General features: G+C 43.2%; 1 protein-coding gene across 6 annotated transcripts in view; it reads left to right on the top strand.

Moving 5' to 3' along the window:
* Positions 1-15,996, top strand: part of ACTN1 (actinin alpha 1) — an 86,996-nt gene that overhangs the window by 33,481 nt on the left and 37,519 nt on the right. For all 6 annotated transcript variants that reach the window (XM_050335152.1, XM_050335150.1, XM_050335153.1 and 3 more), the window contains exons 2-3: positions 7,157-7,271; positions 12,396-12,515. In XM_050335152.1, coding sequence (XP_050191109.1) covers positions 7,157-7,271; positions 12,396-12,515 — 235 coding nt within the window. The remainder of the gene's footprint in view (positions 1-7,156; positions 7,272-12,395; positions 12,516-15,996) is intronic.

The raw sequence follows: 15,996 nt of genomic DNA, 5'->3' as shown, positions 1-15,996 counted from the left end.
AAATGCACTTTGGGTGGCTCCCTGGACTTGTGATGAGGTAGAGGATCTCCAATACCTAGAGCTCTCCTGTGGGAAGAGGACAGCCATTTTTGAGTATTTTTGGGCATCCTAGCAGACATCCAAGTACACCAAGGACTAATCCAATAGGTGTAGTATACAGAAGTGAAGGCTATTGTAGGTCTGCACTTTCTCCATCACCGCTGAAAACCACTAATAAGTATATGTATAAAGCTTCTGTCACTTGCAGCGTGTGGACACCAAAGATATTCAATGGGCCAGTTGTACCTCATGAAGGCCACTTTCAGTGCCCAGTTTTCTACACTAGGGTTGTTGGTGTGATCTGTCCTGTCCAGCCGTGTACCAGGGTGTCAACAGGATCCAGGATTACTTTGTAATTACTCCCCAATTAAAAGAGCACCTCCTTGTCAGCTTATATCACAGATTTGCACAGCAAAAGAAGCTGCAACCAAGCCTGTCAATTGAGTCTGTGTTGAGTGTGGGGAGGGTGTTAAGCAGCCACCCACGAGACCCCAGCAGTTCTTCCAAGTGCTTTAAGATGTAAAAGGAAGATTCAGAGAAGGGGATGACACAGAAACTGTCAGAGCAGTACCATCAAGAAAGGGAAAATCAAATCAGAGTCTGGGAGGTAATGCTGGTAATGAGTTAATGGTGAGTGAAGGGAAACTGGGACTGGATTGTTGAAATTTATTTTTCATGGCCTCCCTAGCTTTTCAGTCCAAACCCTTTCAATTACTAAGCTAATAATGACCTAGTCTGTCTGTTCAAGGAGCAAGAGAGAGATACTTGTGGTGACTGTGGGTTGGCATCCTCCTTAATTGATACAGTATATTCAGCTTGCAGACTACCAAGGTGGAAAGGATCCCATTTTAGGGCAGCTGGACTTGCTTTATTAGTAATCATATTACTTGAAAAAGCTGTGTGTGCAGTTTTCTGGCTGCTCTTAATAAACCATTAGTTGTTATTAAATGATTGCCTCAGTCCTTGTTTCAGATAATTTCATTTAAATAAAATTCCTTGCATCATGGACTCGGCTGTAGAATCTGCTGCAAGAATTAGTCAATCTGTCTCACCAGTCCTGTACTGAATGTGTGGCATTGTAGTAAGCAGGTGCTGTGGAGGGTTTGCTTTCAGGCCAGACAGGGAACGCAGCCCGGCTGAGCAATCTGAAGCCCAGGTGCACTGCTCTGTACATGACTAGCAGAAGTGCAGCATTTGCAGCTGGGTACATTGATTTTGTTTTCCAGCTGTGTATGATGTATTGTTTGAATATCCTGGTTTCTTTTCTGGTGACTGGAAAGGGAGTCCTGCTGTCATTTCCCTTACAACACTAGAAGAAAGCCTGGGCTAGCACCTATAGCTTTCAGCCCACTCAAGACCTCACTTTGCAGAGCACATGTGTAGACAACATAAAACTGTGCTACTAGGCTGAGATTTGTGTGCTAGCAGCTCCATACCCTTCTTAACAGGAGCCAAACCTTTGTGGACACATCTCAACAACAGAGCTGTGTTGAAATACTTGATTAAAATTCATCCCCCAACATAAACACAAGGAAGGAGGGTGCCTTGGTGGCTGTGAACACTACCTCCCTTTGAGCACAGTGGTGGTGGTCTGGAGAGGCACTGCTCCAGTGAATTCTTTCTTTGGTTGCTTAAGCCAGACCTTTATTCTGTCAGAAAGAAGGCAAACAGCACTGCTCTGGCTCAGTTACAGCTTCTCCAGGGCTGTTACACAAATATGGCAGTCTCTTGGCTGTGTCAGAAAGTTTACATTCACCCATGGAAAGCAGGGCTAAATGGAAGAGTGATTTAGCAAGGAGAGAAGTAAAGAGCATCTGGAAAGGTCAGATAAACATGGAATGTCATTGCTGCAACCACAAAGAGATGAAACTGCCCATTTAGTTTTTTTTTAATATCTGTCATTTATATGGTTGTGGTAGCTTTGACATTTACATTGCTGAAATTGTTCAGCAGCTAAAGTGCCTTATGACTGTTTTCTTGCAGCAAAGAGCTCTCTAGATCTACTCCAAATGGTGTCACGGCACTGCTGCTTTCCAGGCAGAAGCATTCTTTAAACTTTAAAATATTGACTTACTGTCCCACTTTCCTAGGTTTCAGGAACATTGCCTGAGTCACTTTAGTTCCAGAAAGGTACTCAAATTGGAAAGGACAGTGTGGAGAGGAGAGGTCATTGGCTTTCAGGAACAAAAGCAAATGTTTGGGAAGTACGAAAGAGTATCAGAGTGCGTGTGTGTATGCACAAGCAATAGAGGTAGGTTTGCAGTTGGCAGGACTGAGAGATACCTGGAAGGAGCTAGTTGGAGACTGTATCTCGTTGGAGTTTTGGCTGCAGGACCTTTAGCAGTTACCTGGCTGTTGTTTTTAATTAACTCATGACTGGGCAAGGGCCAATACAGTGAAGAAGCAAGGACTTTTCATATTGTGTGAGAAAAAGGAAGTGTATTCCTGTTAAAATGGGTAGGCAGGTATATATCCTTATAAAGGATACCCTGACAGTAAATATGCTGAGGCAGCAGAACAGTTAATCATATTTACTTGCTTTTAGTAACATTTTTTATTCTTTTTATTATCTGACAGGTTGTATTGTGGTAGAATATGAAGGTCCTATTGTTCATGCAGCACCCAGCACACAAATAGCAAGAGTTGATCTTGGTGTTGAAGCTGAGGTGTTAAAAAAAAAAAAAAGGCAAGCTACAAATCATAGCTAGATGGGAGCAGGGAACATAGAGAGCAATGATGAGAAATGCATCTCCATGTGCATGCAAACAGACACGTGCTCCTTCATCAGACATCCTCTATTGTGAACACTGAATAAGAGGCAGACCTGAAGGGGGGCCCTGGCGACCTGATGTGTCCAAAAATGAAATTAAGAGTACAGTATATGGAAAAATCCAAGGGCCAAGAAACACAGCTCTGTTTGCACCTCTTCTGCAGTTACCATAGAAAATTTATGGTGTGAGATTTTTGCTGGTATGTTTTTGTGCTATTATTTAAGAGTAAGTAGTTTTCCACCTCTGAAATTTCCATAAGGCTTAAGATTAACAGAGTATTTCTTTTCTTGTCTTTGGGGCAGGGAGTTAGAAGTAAGCAGGAGAATAATCTCCAGGATTCTGTGTTTGCAGACGGCAAGGAAGCACATCTGCTGCTTCAGAGCAGCTTCCCACCTGGCAGTGTATTTCTGCCCTCTGAACTGGGGTGCAGCTCACCTCACCCCAGCAAATGCAGGTGGAGTGTTGTTTGTTTTTTTTTTTCTTGCCTGGCTGATCCCAGGACTGGACCTGCACCAGAAAGTTGGCTGGCTGTTCTCGACAGCCCTTTCCACTTTTGAAAACTTGTTTGCTGGTGACAGGCAGCACAGCAGGGCTTCGTAGCCACCCAAGTCAATGCCAGCATTGTCTGTGGCTCAGGGCGTGGGGAGGAGTGGCTGTGCTGCCCAGAAGGTGGATGGGGCGAGTGGGTGGTTTCAGTAGGTTTCCTAGAATAACAAAAAGTATCCTGTGGAGATGCGTGAAACCAAGGCAGTAAAAATGGGTCTATACAAGACTGCCAGGACTACAAGACCCAGCAGACAGCAAAAAATTTCAGTTCTCCCTTCTCTTGCCCGCCCCCCCTCCACTTTTCTGCCACATTTCTCTGGGCTTCCCCTATCTGTCTGTCAAATCTCTTTCTATTTTACTACCTTTAAGTAAGAAGATATTTTACCCCTGTGCAGTATATGCAGCAAATGCAAAATAAACCTGTTTTCTGATAATTATATTTTGATAGATGTTGCTCTGGGTTGGTCTGTGAAGAATATAGTTTGTGAGTCCCACTGCAGTTATTAAAAGTATTCATAATCCTGCTTTCTTGTAAAATGGCCTAATGCATTCACATTGGGCTGCTGATTGTTGCTGTTTGCATATGCTGTTGTGCTGCACGTGGTATTATGCTTTTTGGAGTTCATGTTGAACCTGAAGGATGCCTTGAAAAAATGTCTGCACATCTGGGAGTTATCTAGTGGGAAGTCTGTGTTCTGTCTATTAACCCTTCATGATCCATGTTCTTGAAAAGCTGATGTGTCAGTTCTACCACTCATGGCTAATGGCAATGTTGTGCAGAATTGTTTCATTTCATGATGAGGTGGAGATGGCTCCAGTAGAGAACCTGGAGTGCTGGCTCTGTGATTTGTTTTCTGTCAACCCCTAGGTGACTCTTGCAGCAATAAAAATACTCTCACTGATCTAGCTATCCTGCCAGACTTTATAATAATGCAAAGTTTAGAAGATTGGTGGTTTGCATATAATTTCATCTGTGTTTATTGGAAATGTAGACCTGGTCACCCTCTTCCACCCTCAAACTGTGCAGAGGGATGCCCCGTTGAGCTCTGTTAGGATTATCAGTGATTTAAAGCAGAACTTTCTGATCTGCTTTGGGCTGATGGAAAACAAAAATAAAATTACTTCAGAGAAGTCATACAAGAAATAAACGTGCAGCCTTGTGGCCTGTGAGTTAGATCTCAGGCTTCCTTCTCAAGTCAATACAAGTTTTGTAACGTCACCCAGGACCAGGCACTACCCCTAAGTATCTTGCTTTGTCTGCTTTCCAAATATGAGAAGGAGGTTCATGGGCATCCACAACTTTTCTGACATAACATGCTCTCATATTTTGATATGTGATGATGATGTAGCATTTGAAAGCATGTCTGCTCTCATTTGCCCTTCTGGAGGAATGAAGTAACCTGGCAGCAAAAGGGAGCCAAATAAGTTAATCGTTCGTCTTATAGTACAGCTCAGGCACTAGAATGAAGAATACAGTGCCAAAAGGATGTACTTCAGGATACAGGGCCCTTTTTCAATTAAAATTGCTCTTATTTGAAAAAAAAAACAAACAACCAAAACAAACAACTAACCACACCTCTTTTATTTCTCAGGGGATTAACAATAAAAAGCAATAAAAGGTGCTTAATGATTTACACTTCTCTTTTCCAGTCTTTCAAGTCTGGAAGGAAACCAGACCATCTTGAAAAAAGAGATCCCAGTCTTTCACAATACATGCATCTGTCTAAAGGGCCATTGCCATGAAAGTATTTACAGCTGCACTGTTATCCTGCTCTATCCCACAGTCCCAGTGGAGAGCAAGGCCAGAGCACAGCAGTGGGAAGCTCGGCAGCTGTTGAGAAATGCTTTTTACAAGTAAAGATTCTGCCACACTATTTGTAGTCTGGTAAATTCAAATGAAAGCAGGTTAGTAGTGAAAGTGCAGCCTTGAGACAACTAAGAACAAGCCCTTTGCCATTTGGGGTAATGTTTCTTTTGAAATCCTGGTGGTGTAAGCAGTGGTGAAGTATTTCTAAATTTTTGGCTTGCTATGCTTCAGTATTGGCTGAGTTCTTACTTCTGTGGTTTCCCAGCAGCCTAAGACAGAATGGCTGTTGTGGTCCACTCCACCCTCCTGCTTGGCCCATGTATGCCCAGTTTTCTCTTGCAGAGGCTTGTTAGACTCTGCTGAACTGTCTCCATGCACTACTGAGCAGAAGACTAGCCTTAAGAAAGTAAACCGTTCTTTGCTGGGTCAGTGAGTTGAATTGGCTCTCAGATCACATCTGGAAGAGGAAGGGAAGAGTTTCCTTGTAGTAGCACTGAGCTTGCTTATTTTTGAAAAACCTCACCCTTCTATTTAAAGAGCGATTGAGGGGTTATCAGGAAAGGGTTTACTTGGTGTCCTATTCAAACACTGTGAAATGTATTCATTAGCACTTGAGCAAACTTGTCCTCTTTAAAAGACCTGGTTTCTACCATTTACTCTTGGAACAGTAGTTTTGTGTCAAACAGATTCTGCATCTTCAAGTTTGGCTCTTTGATTCACCTGTTTAACTCTATACCAAGTAGAGGTGCCTAAGGTGTTTTATATTTGGTTCTTTTGTTTTTACCATCAAATGGTAGCATTTTTCTCTTCCAGATCCTTTCACACAGTGCTCTTTTGAGATGATCCCTGCTATGACATGTTCTGGAAGAGGTGGTCTCTCCCCTCTCAGTGCCCCATATGCCCATTATTCAGAGCATGGGCTTACAAACTGTAACCACAGAAAGTGTGTCTTGTCATCTGTTGCGGTGAAAATAATTTCTCTCATATGAGAGATCCTTTTATCCTGACCACTTGAGGTCAGAAGGTGCTTTCAAAAAAGAGTTTTGTTTAGCCTGAGTACCACTGGTTATGTTGTGGTTTGTATCTCAGTTTGTCCCGCACTTCAAACTCATTTTTCCAGTGGTGGTGCACAGTATCAGTAATTATAGAGTGATGTTTATTGTTGAGATGGCTGCAGTGGTGCATCTGCCAGAGGCTCTCAAATAGTGGGAGTTTGGAGCTGTGCTAGACGGTAGTGTTGCTAAGTAATCGTCACTTATATCCTTTCTAGGACCTGCACTTCTTCTGAAATGGGCGATAGCATCATTATTCAGAAAGTATTTACTCCTTCACACGATGGGCGGGGGGAAGGTGAGATAGTCACAGGGAAGGGAGGTCTATTTAGCAGCTAGTGAGTGAGAATGGAGGCAGCAGGACAGACACTACTGGGATGTGGTTTGTGTGGCTGAGGAGCTCAGCATGCTGTCCCTCGGTGTCTGTCTAAGGGTTGCAGTGTTGCTGGGGACAGAGTAGACCAGAGGCAGTTGGGTGTATAAGAATGGTTCTTTTTTTTCTCAAACACTTGTCTAGAGACTAGAAGATCTGAAATGCTGTTCTCTGTTCTCCTTCATATTATGTTAATGTGTGTCATCTAACATGGCTGGAGTCCCTAGCAATCTGAGCACTCAGCATGCTTTAAAATGGGTTTCAAGGTATTCTAAACCAAACAGAAATGGAGAAGCCTCTCCAGAAAATCAGATGTATGGGAGCTGTAAAGTCACAGTCTGATTCAGACTCCCTCTTTTATGGGAACACCCTGCAACTTCTTTGAATATTTAGAGGTGCTATCCCTTGCACTCCACAAGGACATCATGTGGAAAGGTGATAACCTAACAAGAATTTGAACCTTTGTCATGGTACTAGCAGCACAGCTTTGTTTGTGAACTGTTGTTTTGTTTCTGGGAAGATTACTGACTGCCTTTTTTTTTTTCTTGCTTTCTTTCCTATGTTTTAGACATTTACAGCATGGTGTAATTCTCATCTCCGCAAGGCTGGGACACAGATTGAGAATATAGAGGAAGATTTCAGGGATGGTCTTAAACTCATGTTACTTCTGGAAGTCATTTCAGGTGAGAGAGGTGGTGCTCTCAAGTGTCCTGAGCATCTTTGTTCTGAACTCTGTCCTCCTCCTCCTCCTCCTTTCTTGCAGAATACGGACTGCAAGGGCTGTAATGCCACAGATTTTGCTGGAATACGAGAACTGCTTCCTGATTCAGAACAAATTTCTCCCTAATGAATATCTGTCTCCAGCAGTGACCATTAATGTACTTTTGGAATGTACTCCAAAGCTCATGGCCTGTGCGGGCTGCCCACTGTGTTCCTGCTCCTGCCTCTCAGCTTTTCTCTGCCTGTCAGGAATGCACAGCCTCCTGTGAAGGCTCAGGCAATGGCTTTTACTGCTTGGCAGGGCTGATGGAGCAGCTCTGGGAAGTGTGGCAATGCTGCACTGGCAAATCATACCAAAGCCACATGGCAGTGGGAGTACGATAGAAGTTATTTGAAGAGGGGAGTCAAACCAATAAATCTTTTGTGTTCTTCAGTTTCAGCTGTGACTGAACTCATTCCATTTTAGTTTTAATCTGAGCTCAGTGCTCAAGCCTTCATGGGAAAATAAAATTCCAAAGAAAAGCTAAATCCCAAAAAACTCAGTCTGAAATAAAGTCAATGGCATGAACAAGTTAGGTTGTATTTGTTTTCACTCCGTGTCACAAATGTCCCACTACTAGGCAGATATCTCCCTGGAATTGTTTCATGTAAGCAGTAATCCCTTTTGATGTGCTGATGAAATAAATACCTTAGCAGAGTGTCATGGGAGGCATCGAGAGAGTAAGACTGTATGTGTGAAACTGGGGTTGTGTGCTCACAGACTGTCTTTTGGTGGCTTTTGAGCCAGTTACAGCAGCCCAGTGACTTGCACTCCTGACCTTGGTACATTTTCCAAAATGGCTGTGATAGAAGCACTCGGACTGCCTTCCCTCTGTCACTCCTTTTCTTTCCTTCCCTTCCCCTTTGCCAGTTTTTGTGAACATGCTATCAGTATACTGTTAGTGTTTTTCAGAATTTGTGAATATAGAATGAAACCTCAGGGGTTTTGCACATGCTTGTGGTTTGGAGGAATCAGAGTTCAAAATACTATCAGAGCTTTGCAGCATGTACATTGTTTCTGCAGTGCTCATTTCTGTAAGAAATGAGGTAGCAAAATCATATTAGTTTATTTTCTGTATTTATGTACCTGTACAGAGGCAGAGCTGCAGCCTGGACACCAGGTCATATGGGTCTTGATGGCTTAGTTTCTAATCACTGGACTGGAAGAAAGGGGAGAGAAGTATGTAGAGGAGAGGGCAGATGAGGCTCCACGCTAAAGCAGGGAGTCTCCTGTCTCACTGCTTAATTTCCTTGCATTGTCTTCCACTCTTCCTCTCCTGTTGTCCTTTTGGGAGCCCACTGGCAGGGCCTGTCAGATCCACCTCAGTTTGGGAAGAAGCTAGCAGCTTCCAATTGCACTGGTGGTGTGGGCAGACATGTGCCTATCCCAGTGCAGAGCAGCTCTGTGTCTGCAACTTGCTGCTAGATGAATGGGCAAGTGCATGGAGAGCAGCCGAGGACTGCATCCCACCAGACACCATGGTCCTTCACACATGTAAGACTGAGCATCTTTTCCCTAGAGACAGCAGAAGCTAGACTAAGTCCTCCCAAGTACAATGGCGAAGGAAGAGAAATTTAGCACATTTTTTCCCCATTCATTTCCGTCATTATCAGTTGTGAGCCCCACTAATCATACAGAGCCTCCTTCCAGCTGCTAGCTCCACCAGCAGCCCTTTTGGTCTGTAGCTGGGGAAGCAACAGCCCATCTGAGGAGCAGCACGTGGGGATCTCCTGATGTTTGGCAAGGGCTCTTCTGTAAGTTCTTGCCATGGTTCCCACTCATCATCTGCCAAGAGGGTGAGTCTCTGGAAGACTGTTAGCCCTCTAGTTCCAGCTTCTGGCCTTGCCTTTCAGCTCTCGGCTCACACCTTCCTCTTCACATATACTGGGGAGCTGCAGAGCTGCTGATAGGAATTTGGCATGGGCCGGGTTACTCTGTGAGGCTGATCTCCTCTAAACCAGAGGATGATGGCCAGAAGAGCTTTCAGCTATGAGAGTGCTGGGTCAGATTGGCTGAGAGCCTCCTCCACCTGGCCATATGGATGCGATGTGTGGAAGTGAGGGAGGGAGCACCGTCTCCCTGTGCTCCTGCTGTGGGGTGGTTGCTGCCACTCTGCCATGGCAGGAAGGGTGGAGCCTGCATGAGGAAAGCTACTGGAGGCCCTATGGTGGAAGAGGGACTTTGTCACTGGGGCTGTGGGAGACCTGTTTCAGGGCAGACCCTCACATGTGTCCTTGGGGACACATTGCTACCAGGCAGCTAGAGCAAGTACAAAGCTGTTTTCCCATTTGATGCAGTTTCCCAAAGTTGGGAAGCAGTGATGATCTGCAAGAAGAGTATGCTTCAGTTTTACTCAGCCTAGTACCTTCTGGCAGTGAGCTGTGCTGCTGACAGGTCTGCTTTCAGCTCCACAAGAGCCCCTTGGTTCCCCAGTCCCTGTGCAGTGGGGGAAGTTCCACAGACAGTCCTGGGACTTCCTCATTGCAGGTCCTCTCACAATGGAAGTAACAACTGCAGCCTCCCCTAGAAATTGCCCCAAAAGATACACTTGCATTTTTCACCACGTTTCCTTCCCCGGAGAAAGCCATTTTAAAAATAATACTACAAGACTGAAAAAGGCTAAACTGACATTTAATACTTTAAAAATAAAGTTATAAGGTGCTTTTTTTCCCCCTCAAACAGAAGGAATGACTAATTGAAATTTTTCCTAAATGAATTTGTAGTAAACAACTTCTATGCCAGCACATCCTTGCATTGTTTAGCTTTTAAAGTACAGCCTTGGGCTAGTACATGAGAATCAGAAAATGGAAGCGAGTAGACCATTTTCATTGTCTCAGCTGAGAGAAGTACTGAGAAATAAAGCAATGATGCAAATAGCTGAAAGTAGAACATATTTCTAGCAGGCTTCCTTTTAACAGTCTACATCATTAATAATATATGACACGGAACCAAGTGATGCTTTTTTCTGGAAAATTTTGTAATAAACTTTGTAATAAAGTCGAAGTCTGAAGGAAATAGCCTTTTGGTTTTGGATCTTAAAAAGTACACAAAAAAAGGATTCTAAACTGAGAAAGGTAGACCGCAATTTTGCAGTCACCATCATTGCTGAAGGATCGCATTGGTGTCAGGGGGAACAATCTTGCTTTTCCCAGCTCAGGGAAAGCAGTTCAGCTGCTCTCCCCTGTATTGGCATTGCTTATGTGGCCACAAGGTGAATTGGATCAGCTTGCTGTTCCAGCTGAAACCTAATCACTTGTCTTTGTTTTTGCAAGGCTAGTTTACAGTCACATGAGCTGAAGAAAATTGTTATTTTTTAGCTGGCTCGGCCCATTTGTTGACATTTAGTAGCATAAGTCTGCTTAAATCTATTGTAAAACTAAACATAAAAATGCCATTGTGAAACTGTCACAAAAAATACTTCAACTTTTCTTTAGAATGACTAGCACTGTCCAAGTGGAAAAATAAAGCAATGTACCATGATTTGTACTTGAGGTTCCATTAAAGCAAAAGAATTTTTAATTCTAGGATGGATGTAGTACCATAAAATACATGTTTTTACTTAAATTGCTAGACACCCGTGCTTCATTTTGAAAATTAATCTCATTTTATCCTTAAGCATGAGAGCTAATAACACCAGCCAACACTAACCACTGAAATACTTCTATAGACTTTTAATTCCAGACTTTTTTTCTTCTAGGGCATGGTTGTGGAGATAATATTTTTTCTCTGTTTTAGCTTTTCCTCACACCTGTGTTGGGAAACAAGCCAAGTACTTTTCTTTCTCACACTTAAGCATCAAATAAAGGTTTTGAGTTAGCAGGCTTTGTCTTAAATATTCAGTTCAAGATACAGCAGGAGACTTTTGGAGCTGAGTAGGTCAGGTGAGTAATTGCTTGCCTAGACTTGCCTATTTGATCTCTTTTTAATTATAACTTTTTTTTTTTTCCTGAAGTGCAAAACATGCTTGGATTTTCTTTAGATTGTTTTTGTATTCTGGAGCTTGTGATGTGAAAGTGGACATTCTGTTCATTTTTGGTGTTGTGTGTCACACATCAGTTATTCCTGATATCGCATCTAGTTATATTTCTAATTGAGGTTCCTTTGAAAAGTCCACCCGTCTGTCCAAGCTTTAGTTTGCTTACTCTGTGTGTTGTGTTATTGTTTGTAAAAGTAGACTGTGAAGTAGAGGCAGACTATGAAGAAGGATATGACTGCTCTTAATGCAACTCTTTCAAATAAATACAGTCAGGAAAATGCTTTTCCGAGTCTTTCAGCTTTGTTGCAGGAACTGGTGTTATCCTAAGACTGATTTCTATCGAGATTAACCTGCTCTTACCTCAGGGCTAGGCTGCTTCCTTCTTTGTGCCTCATTATAAACATTTAAAATGAACAGCTGTGTAAGAGACCTTGTGTAGAGATAAAAATACATCAAACTTAATGGAAGGGAGTTGAGGTGACAGTCCTGACAGCCACTTGCCAAAGAATTATTTTATTTCCTGGAAGAGGTAGTTTTGGCCAGTGACGAGACCAGAGAGGTAGGAGGTCTGTATCCTGGACGGGGTAAGAAAAGGCAAGGTATTAAGATCAACCTCATATTTCACTGTAGGGAGTTCAGTGGAGAGATTTGCTTTGTAAATTGGGTGTTGCAGGTCCTGGAGGAGACCTCCTCACTTGTCTTTGTCAGAGGGGGAAATTTGTGCCATTTCCAAGCATCCTCATCTGTGGTTCATGGAGGTTAGTTCCACTGCCTAGCTCAGTGGGGTTTCAACTGACCTTTTCACCGCTGATACAAACCTGCTCTGAAAAGGACTCAGTGTCGACAGATTCTCTATTACTAACATATCTCTGATGCAACAAAAAGATACTTTTCTGTCTGATTCTTTCTGGGGCTGTCCTGGGCTGTGAGTGTGGCTGTCCTGAAAGGATGCAGGGTGCTCTACCCTCTACCTGGCTGAGCAGTGGGAACCACCAACATGGGAAACACCTACCAGTGAAGAACAGGTTCAGAATTGTTTTCTAATAATTTTTTTTCCTCTTTTCTTATTAGGTGAACGTTTGGCTAAGCCTGAAAGAGGCAAAATGCGAGTGCACAAAATATCCAACGTGAACAAGGCCTTGGATTTCATTGCCAGCAAAGGAGTCAAATTAGTATCTATTGGAGCAGAAGGTAAGGAAACCAGCTGGTTTGTCTGGGATTAAGCTGTGCTTAGTCATTGTCTTTCTTATTGGCTGCATGTCATTTCCCTTTGCACCTCCCTAGCCCTACCGAGTTCTTGTAGAACAAGCCATCGAGTTAAAAGTGGGATATAGTAGCCCTTTACTCTAGATTTAAATCCTTTCTTCACACCAGACCGCTAAACCTGATTCCCACTTGGGCTTATGGATCAGGTCCTCCTGTTTTTCTTCTGGTTCTCATGAGTTAGGAAAATTTTGGGCAGTGGCAGAAACAAAATGATTGAGATATTTCTTTCGCAAGTGAAGAAAAGACTCAACTGAAGCATAGCAGTTATTTGTGTTCAGTGAGTTGCAGAACTGTTGGGGAAGATCCCCTGTTGCTGTAGGACACTGCATGGGTCAAAGCCAGGTGCAGTCCCTAGCACAGGACAAAGACCCCAGAGATTCCAATTTTCAGGGCCTCCAGTCTTCTTTTTGTGCCTCCCAGAAAGATGGGTGCTTGGAGCCTGTGCATTGTTGTGTAGAGACCGTTGTGAGCAGCACCAAGGGATGCCCTCAAGAAGAACTTGCAGATCATGCAGAAAGCAGGCAGTTGTGTTGGATTTTTGTCTTTTTAGCAAAGATGGTGGGTGTTTTGCAGATATGTCACCCAAGACCTAGAAGGACTTGCAGGTTTTCCTGACATTTGTTTTGCTCTGTTCTGAATCTGTGTGTAAGTCCTGCCTATGGACTCAGGTTGTCACTTGCTGTGGAAACAGTCTACTTCTATGGTATTTCTAGGTTTGTATTTACAGTGACCATGGAAAATGAGGGAGGTTTGTTATCTCCACCTTGCAGATGGAAATACATGGTTTCTCTAGGGAAACTCATGACACAGCCAGGAAATGAGCCCATGATACAGTATTGGATGAGCATTCCTCCTTTGGGAGAGTCCTGGAGCGACAGGGCTGAGCCCTGCCTGTTCTCAGCTCATGAGGTCAGTGCAGTCTCGGCCTGCTGTCCACAATTTTGGCCTTTCAGGCACGCTCTTGGGGCATGTCCAAGACATGTACCCACTCTATGGTTCACTTGTTCCATTGCAGATCAGGCAGAATACCTCAGCCACTGCTTATGTTTGGCTTACCGAGACCTTTACCTCAACATGCTGCTTTAACTTCATGGAGACTTTGGAATAATTTGGAACTAGTGTCCAGGGACATTGCAGACACCTCTTTACTGTGTTGGGTATAGAAGAGCAAAACTTTTCTTCAGATTTCTCAGCTTTTCCAACAGTAGCACCCTGAGGCTGTTTTTGGCCCCAAGTACTGCTTATGTAGCACAAATACCTATCTAAGGTCATTTTTACCTTTAAAAAAAGACTGATGCATCCAGTGTCTGATATAATAGTCCATATCTACGTGGGACCCTTTTCAAACTAGAAGTTGGACCTGGAGTGAGAGGTCTTCTACCTTTAGACAGCTCCTGTTGTCATTTGGATCTCAGACAGACATTTGAATCCTTCTGGGAGTCTAAAGCATGTGTAAAATTTACCTTTCTTTCCTGCTCTCCTGCTCTATTCCCCTTTTTTATTTTCCTGATTCCGTGCTCCCTGGCACTAGTTTGTCTTTTCCTCTTTCTCCACTGGATTTTATTTTTGCTCTCTACTCCTGAGTCAGCTGTGACTGTACCCTCAGAGCACCTAGAAATCATTTGCAAGTAAAATGATCTGTGACCAAAGATCGCTAGGACCCAGTTATTCAGTATGTATTCATAGCAGTTACCCTGTTCAGAAATAGGCTCTGAGGTGCCATTTTGAGACAGAAGTATGTTTCATATATGAAAGTCTGAATGGTGATCCTGTCCTCCCCTGCCAAATGTTTTCTGGCTTTATTTTGTCCTGGTTCCCATGCAGCTACATGGTGAATACACATGAGTTTCTTTATACTACCAAAAGAAGCGTGGCACTGAAGTTTAGACTAAGAGTTAGCTTTGATTTTTGTAGAGAGTGCTTAGACCTGTGCTGTGATGCCGGCTCAGGACATGGAAGTGTGATCATATCATGGACTCCCCGACCCCAGTGCCAGGCCTGCACACAGACTGAGCCCAGGCCACTCAGGTTGTCACCAAGAAATATAACCTGCTGCAGGGGCTTCTGCCAGCCCATCTAGGTCTCTAGTGTACAGTAAACTGCCCATCAGCTATAAAAATAGACTTTTACTTTGGACAGCACAGCAGTTAATTCTGTCCACAGAAGGGATTATAAACCTTCCCGGAGCATAAATTTTAAGGACTTACTTTCAGACTTTAAGAAGACATCATTCAGCAGCAAGCTAGAAGATCAAAACCAACAAGTCAGTCATAACTGTGCACCAAAAAGATGAACTGTAGATGCCTCAGTCAGGTTGGGCTGGTCTAGAAAGTTTTCTAGGTAGGTTTTCTCCCAGAGGAGAAAACCACCATCCAGCAACAGTGTCATGGTACTGGCTAGGACAGCACACTCCTTACCTCAGGGTGTCTTGCTCCATTTCTGGGTATCTGTTGGGCAGCAATGTCCTGTGGGAAGGTCCTGTATCTGCAGGCCATCTGTAGTTCCCTGCACACATTGGCCATCAATGTCCTGGCTTCTATTTATTTTTTTTTAATTATTTTTATTTTATTTTAAAAGCTTTGTTAGCCAGAGTCATAGAATCAAAGAAGTTATAGCATTCAGCAGATAAGTGTAAATCTGGATCAAGGAAGGCTCTAACCTAATGCAGCTTCCAAATGGTTTTCGTCTGCTTTTAAATCTCACTGTCATCTGACACCTCAGAAGCCTTCTTTTGATGTAATAGATTCCATCTTAATGTCAAATGATCCTGGGATTTAATAGATTGAATAGGTCAAGTATGTGACCCTAAAACTGTTTTATTTTTTATCTTTAATCTGTATAGAAAGTTACTGTTTTCTTAAAAAGATCTGGTTCCCTTCAACTTACAGATAACTTTGGATGAACTGATCCCTATTCTCACCTGTGCAAGTGAAAGGAGAAATAAAACTTAGAGATTTCAACATTTGTAGAAGTCCCATCTGAGCAAAACATCTGAAGCACCAGGCAGTGCAAGCAGACACAGTGGAAAGAGGGGAAAAATAAGGTCCCTCCATGTCAGTGAGTGAAACACAGCACTGTATTTGTCCCTATGTCCTGTCCACTCATGGTTAGGGACCTCAGAGGTACATCCTTACCAGCAATGCCAACTGTCTATCCTAAGTCTGACTGGACCATCATTAGCAACTTGCTTTCTGAAGACAGAGTCATGGATACTTGTTAGTATCCAACAAAATGCAGAACAGCCTTCATTTAAGTCACCATTGTTGTTCTGTGTCTCCAATTCCCAGATCATAATGCCATACCCTGCAACAACTTCTCTCCATGGGGTAACCAGAGGCTGTGCTCTCATGGGCAGCTCAGAAGTAGCTAGGGGGAATAACAGTTTCTGTATTGTTGATTCTGCTTC

Source organism: Myiozetetes cayanensis, unplaced genomic scaffold (assembly GCF_022539395.1).
Source record: "Myiozetetes cayanensis isolate MyiCay16 unplaced genomic scaffold, myiCay2020 scf6-25, whole genome shotgun sequence".
Classification (NCBI taxonomy): Eukaryota; Metazoa; Chordata; class Aves; order Passeriformes; family Tyrannidae; genus Myiozetetes; species Myiozetetes cayanensis.
Note: the sequence above shows the minus strand (reverse complement) of the source record. Positions and strands in the feature narration are given on the sequence as shown.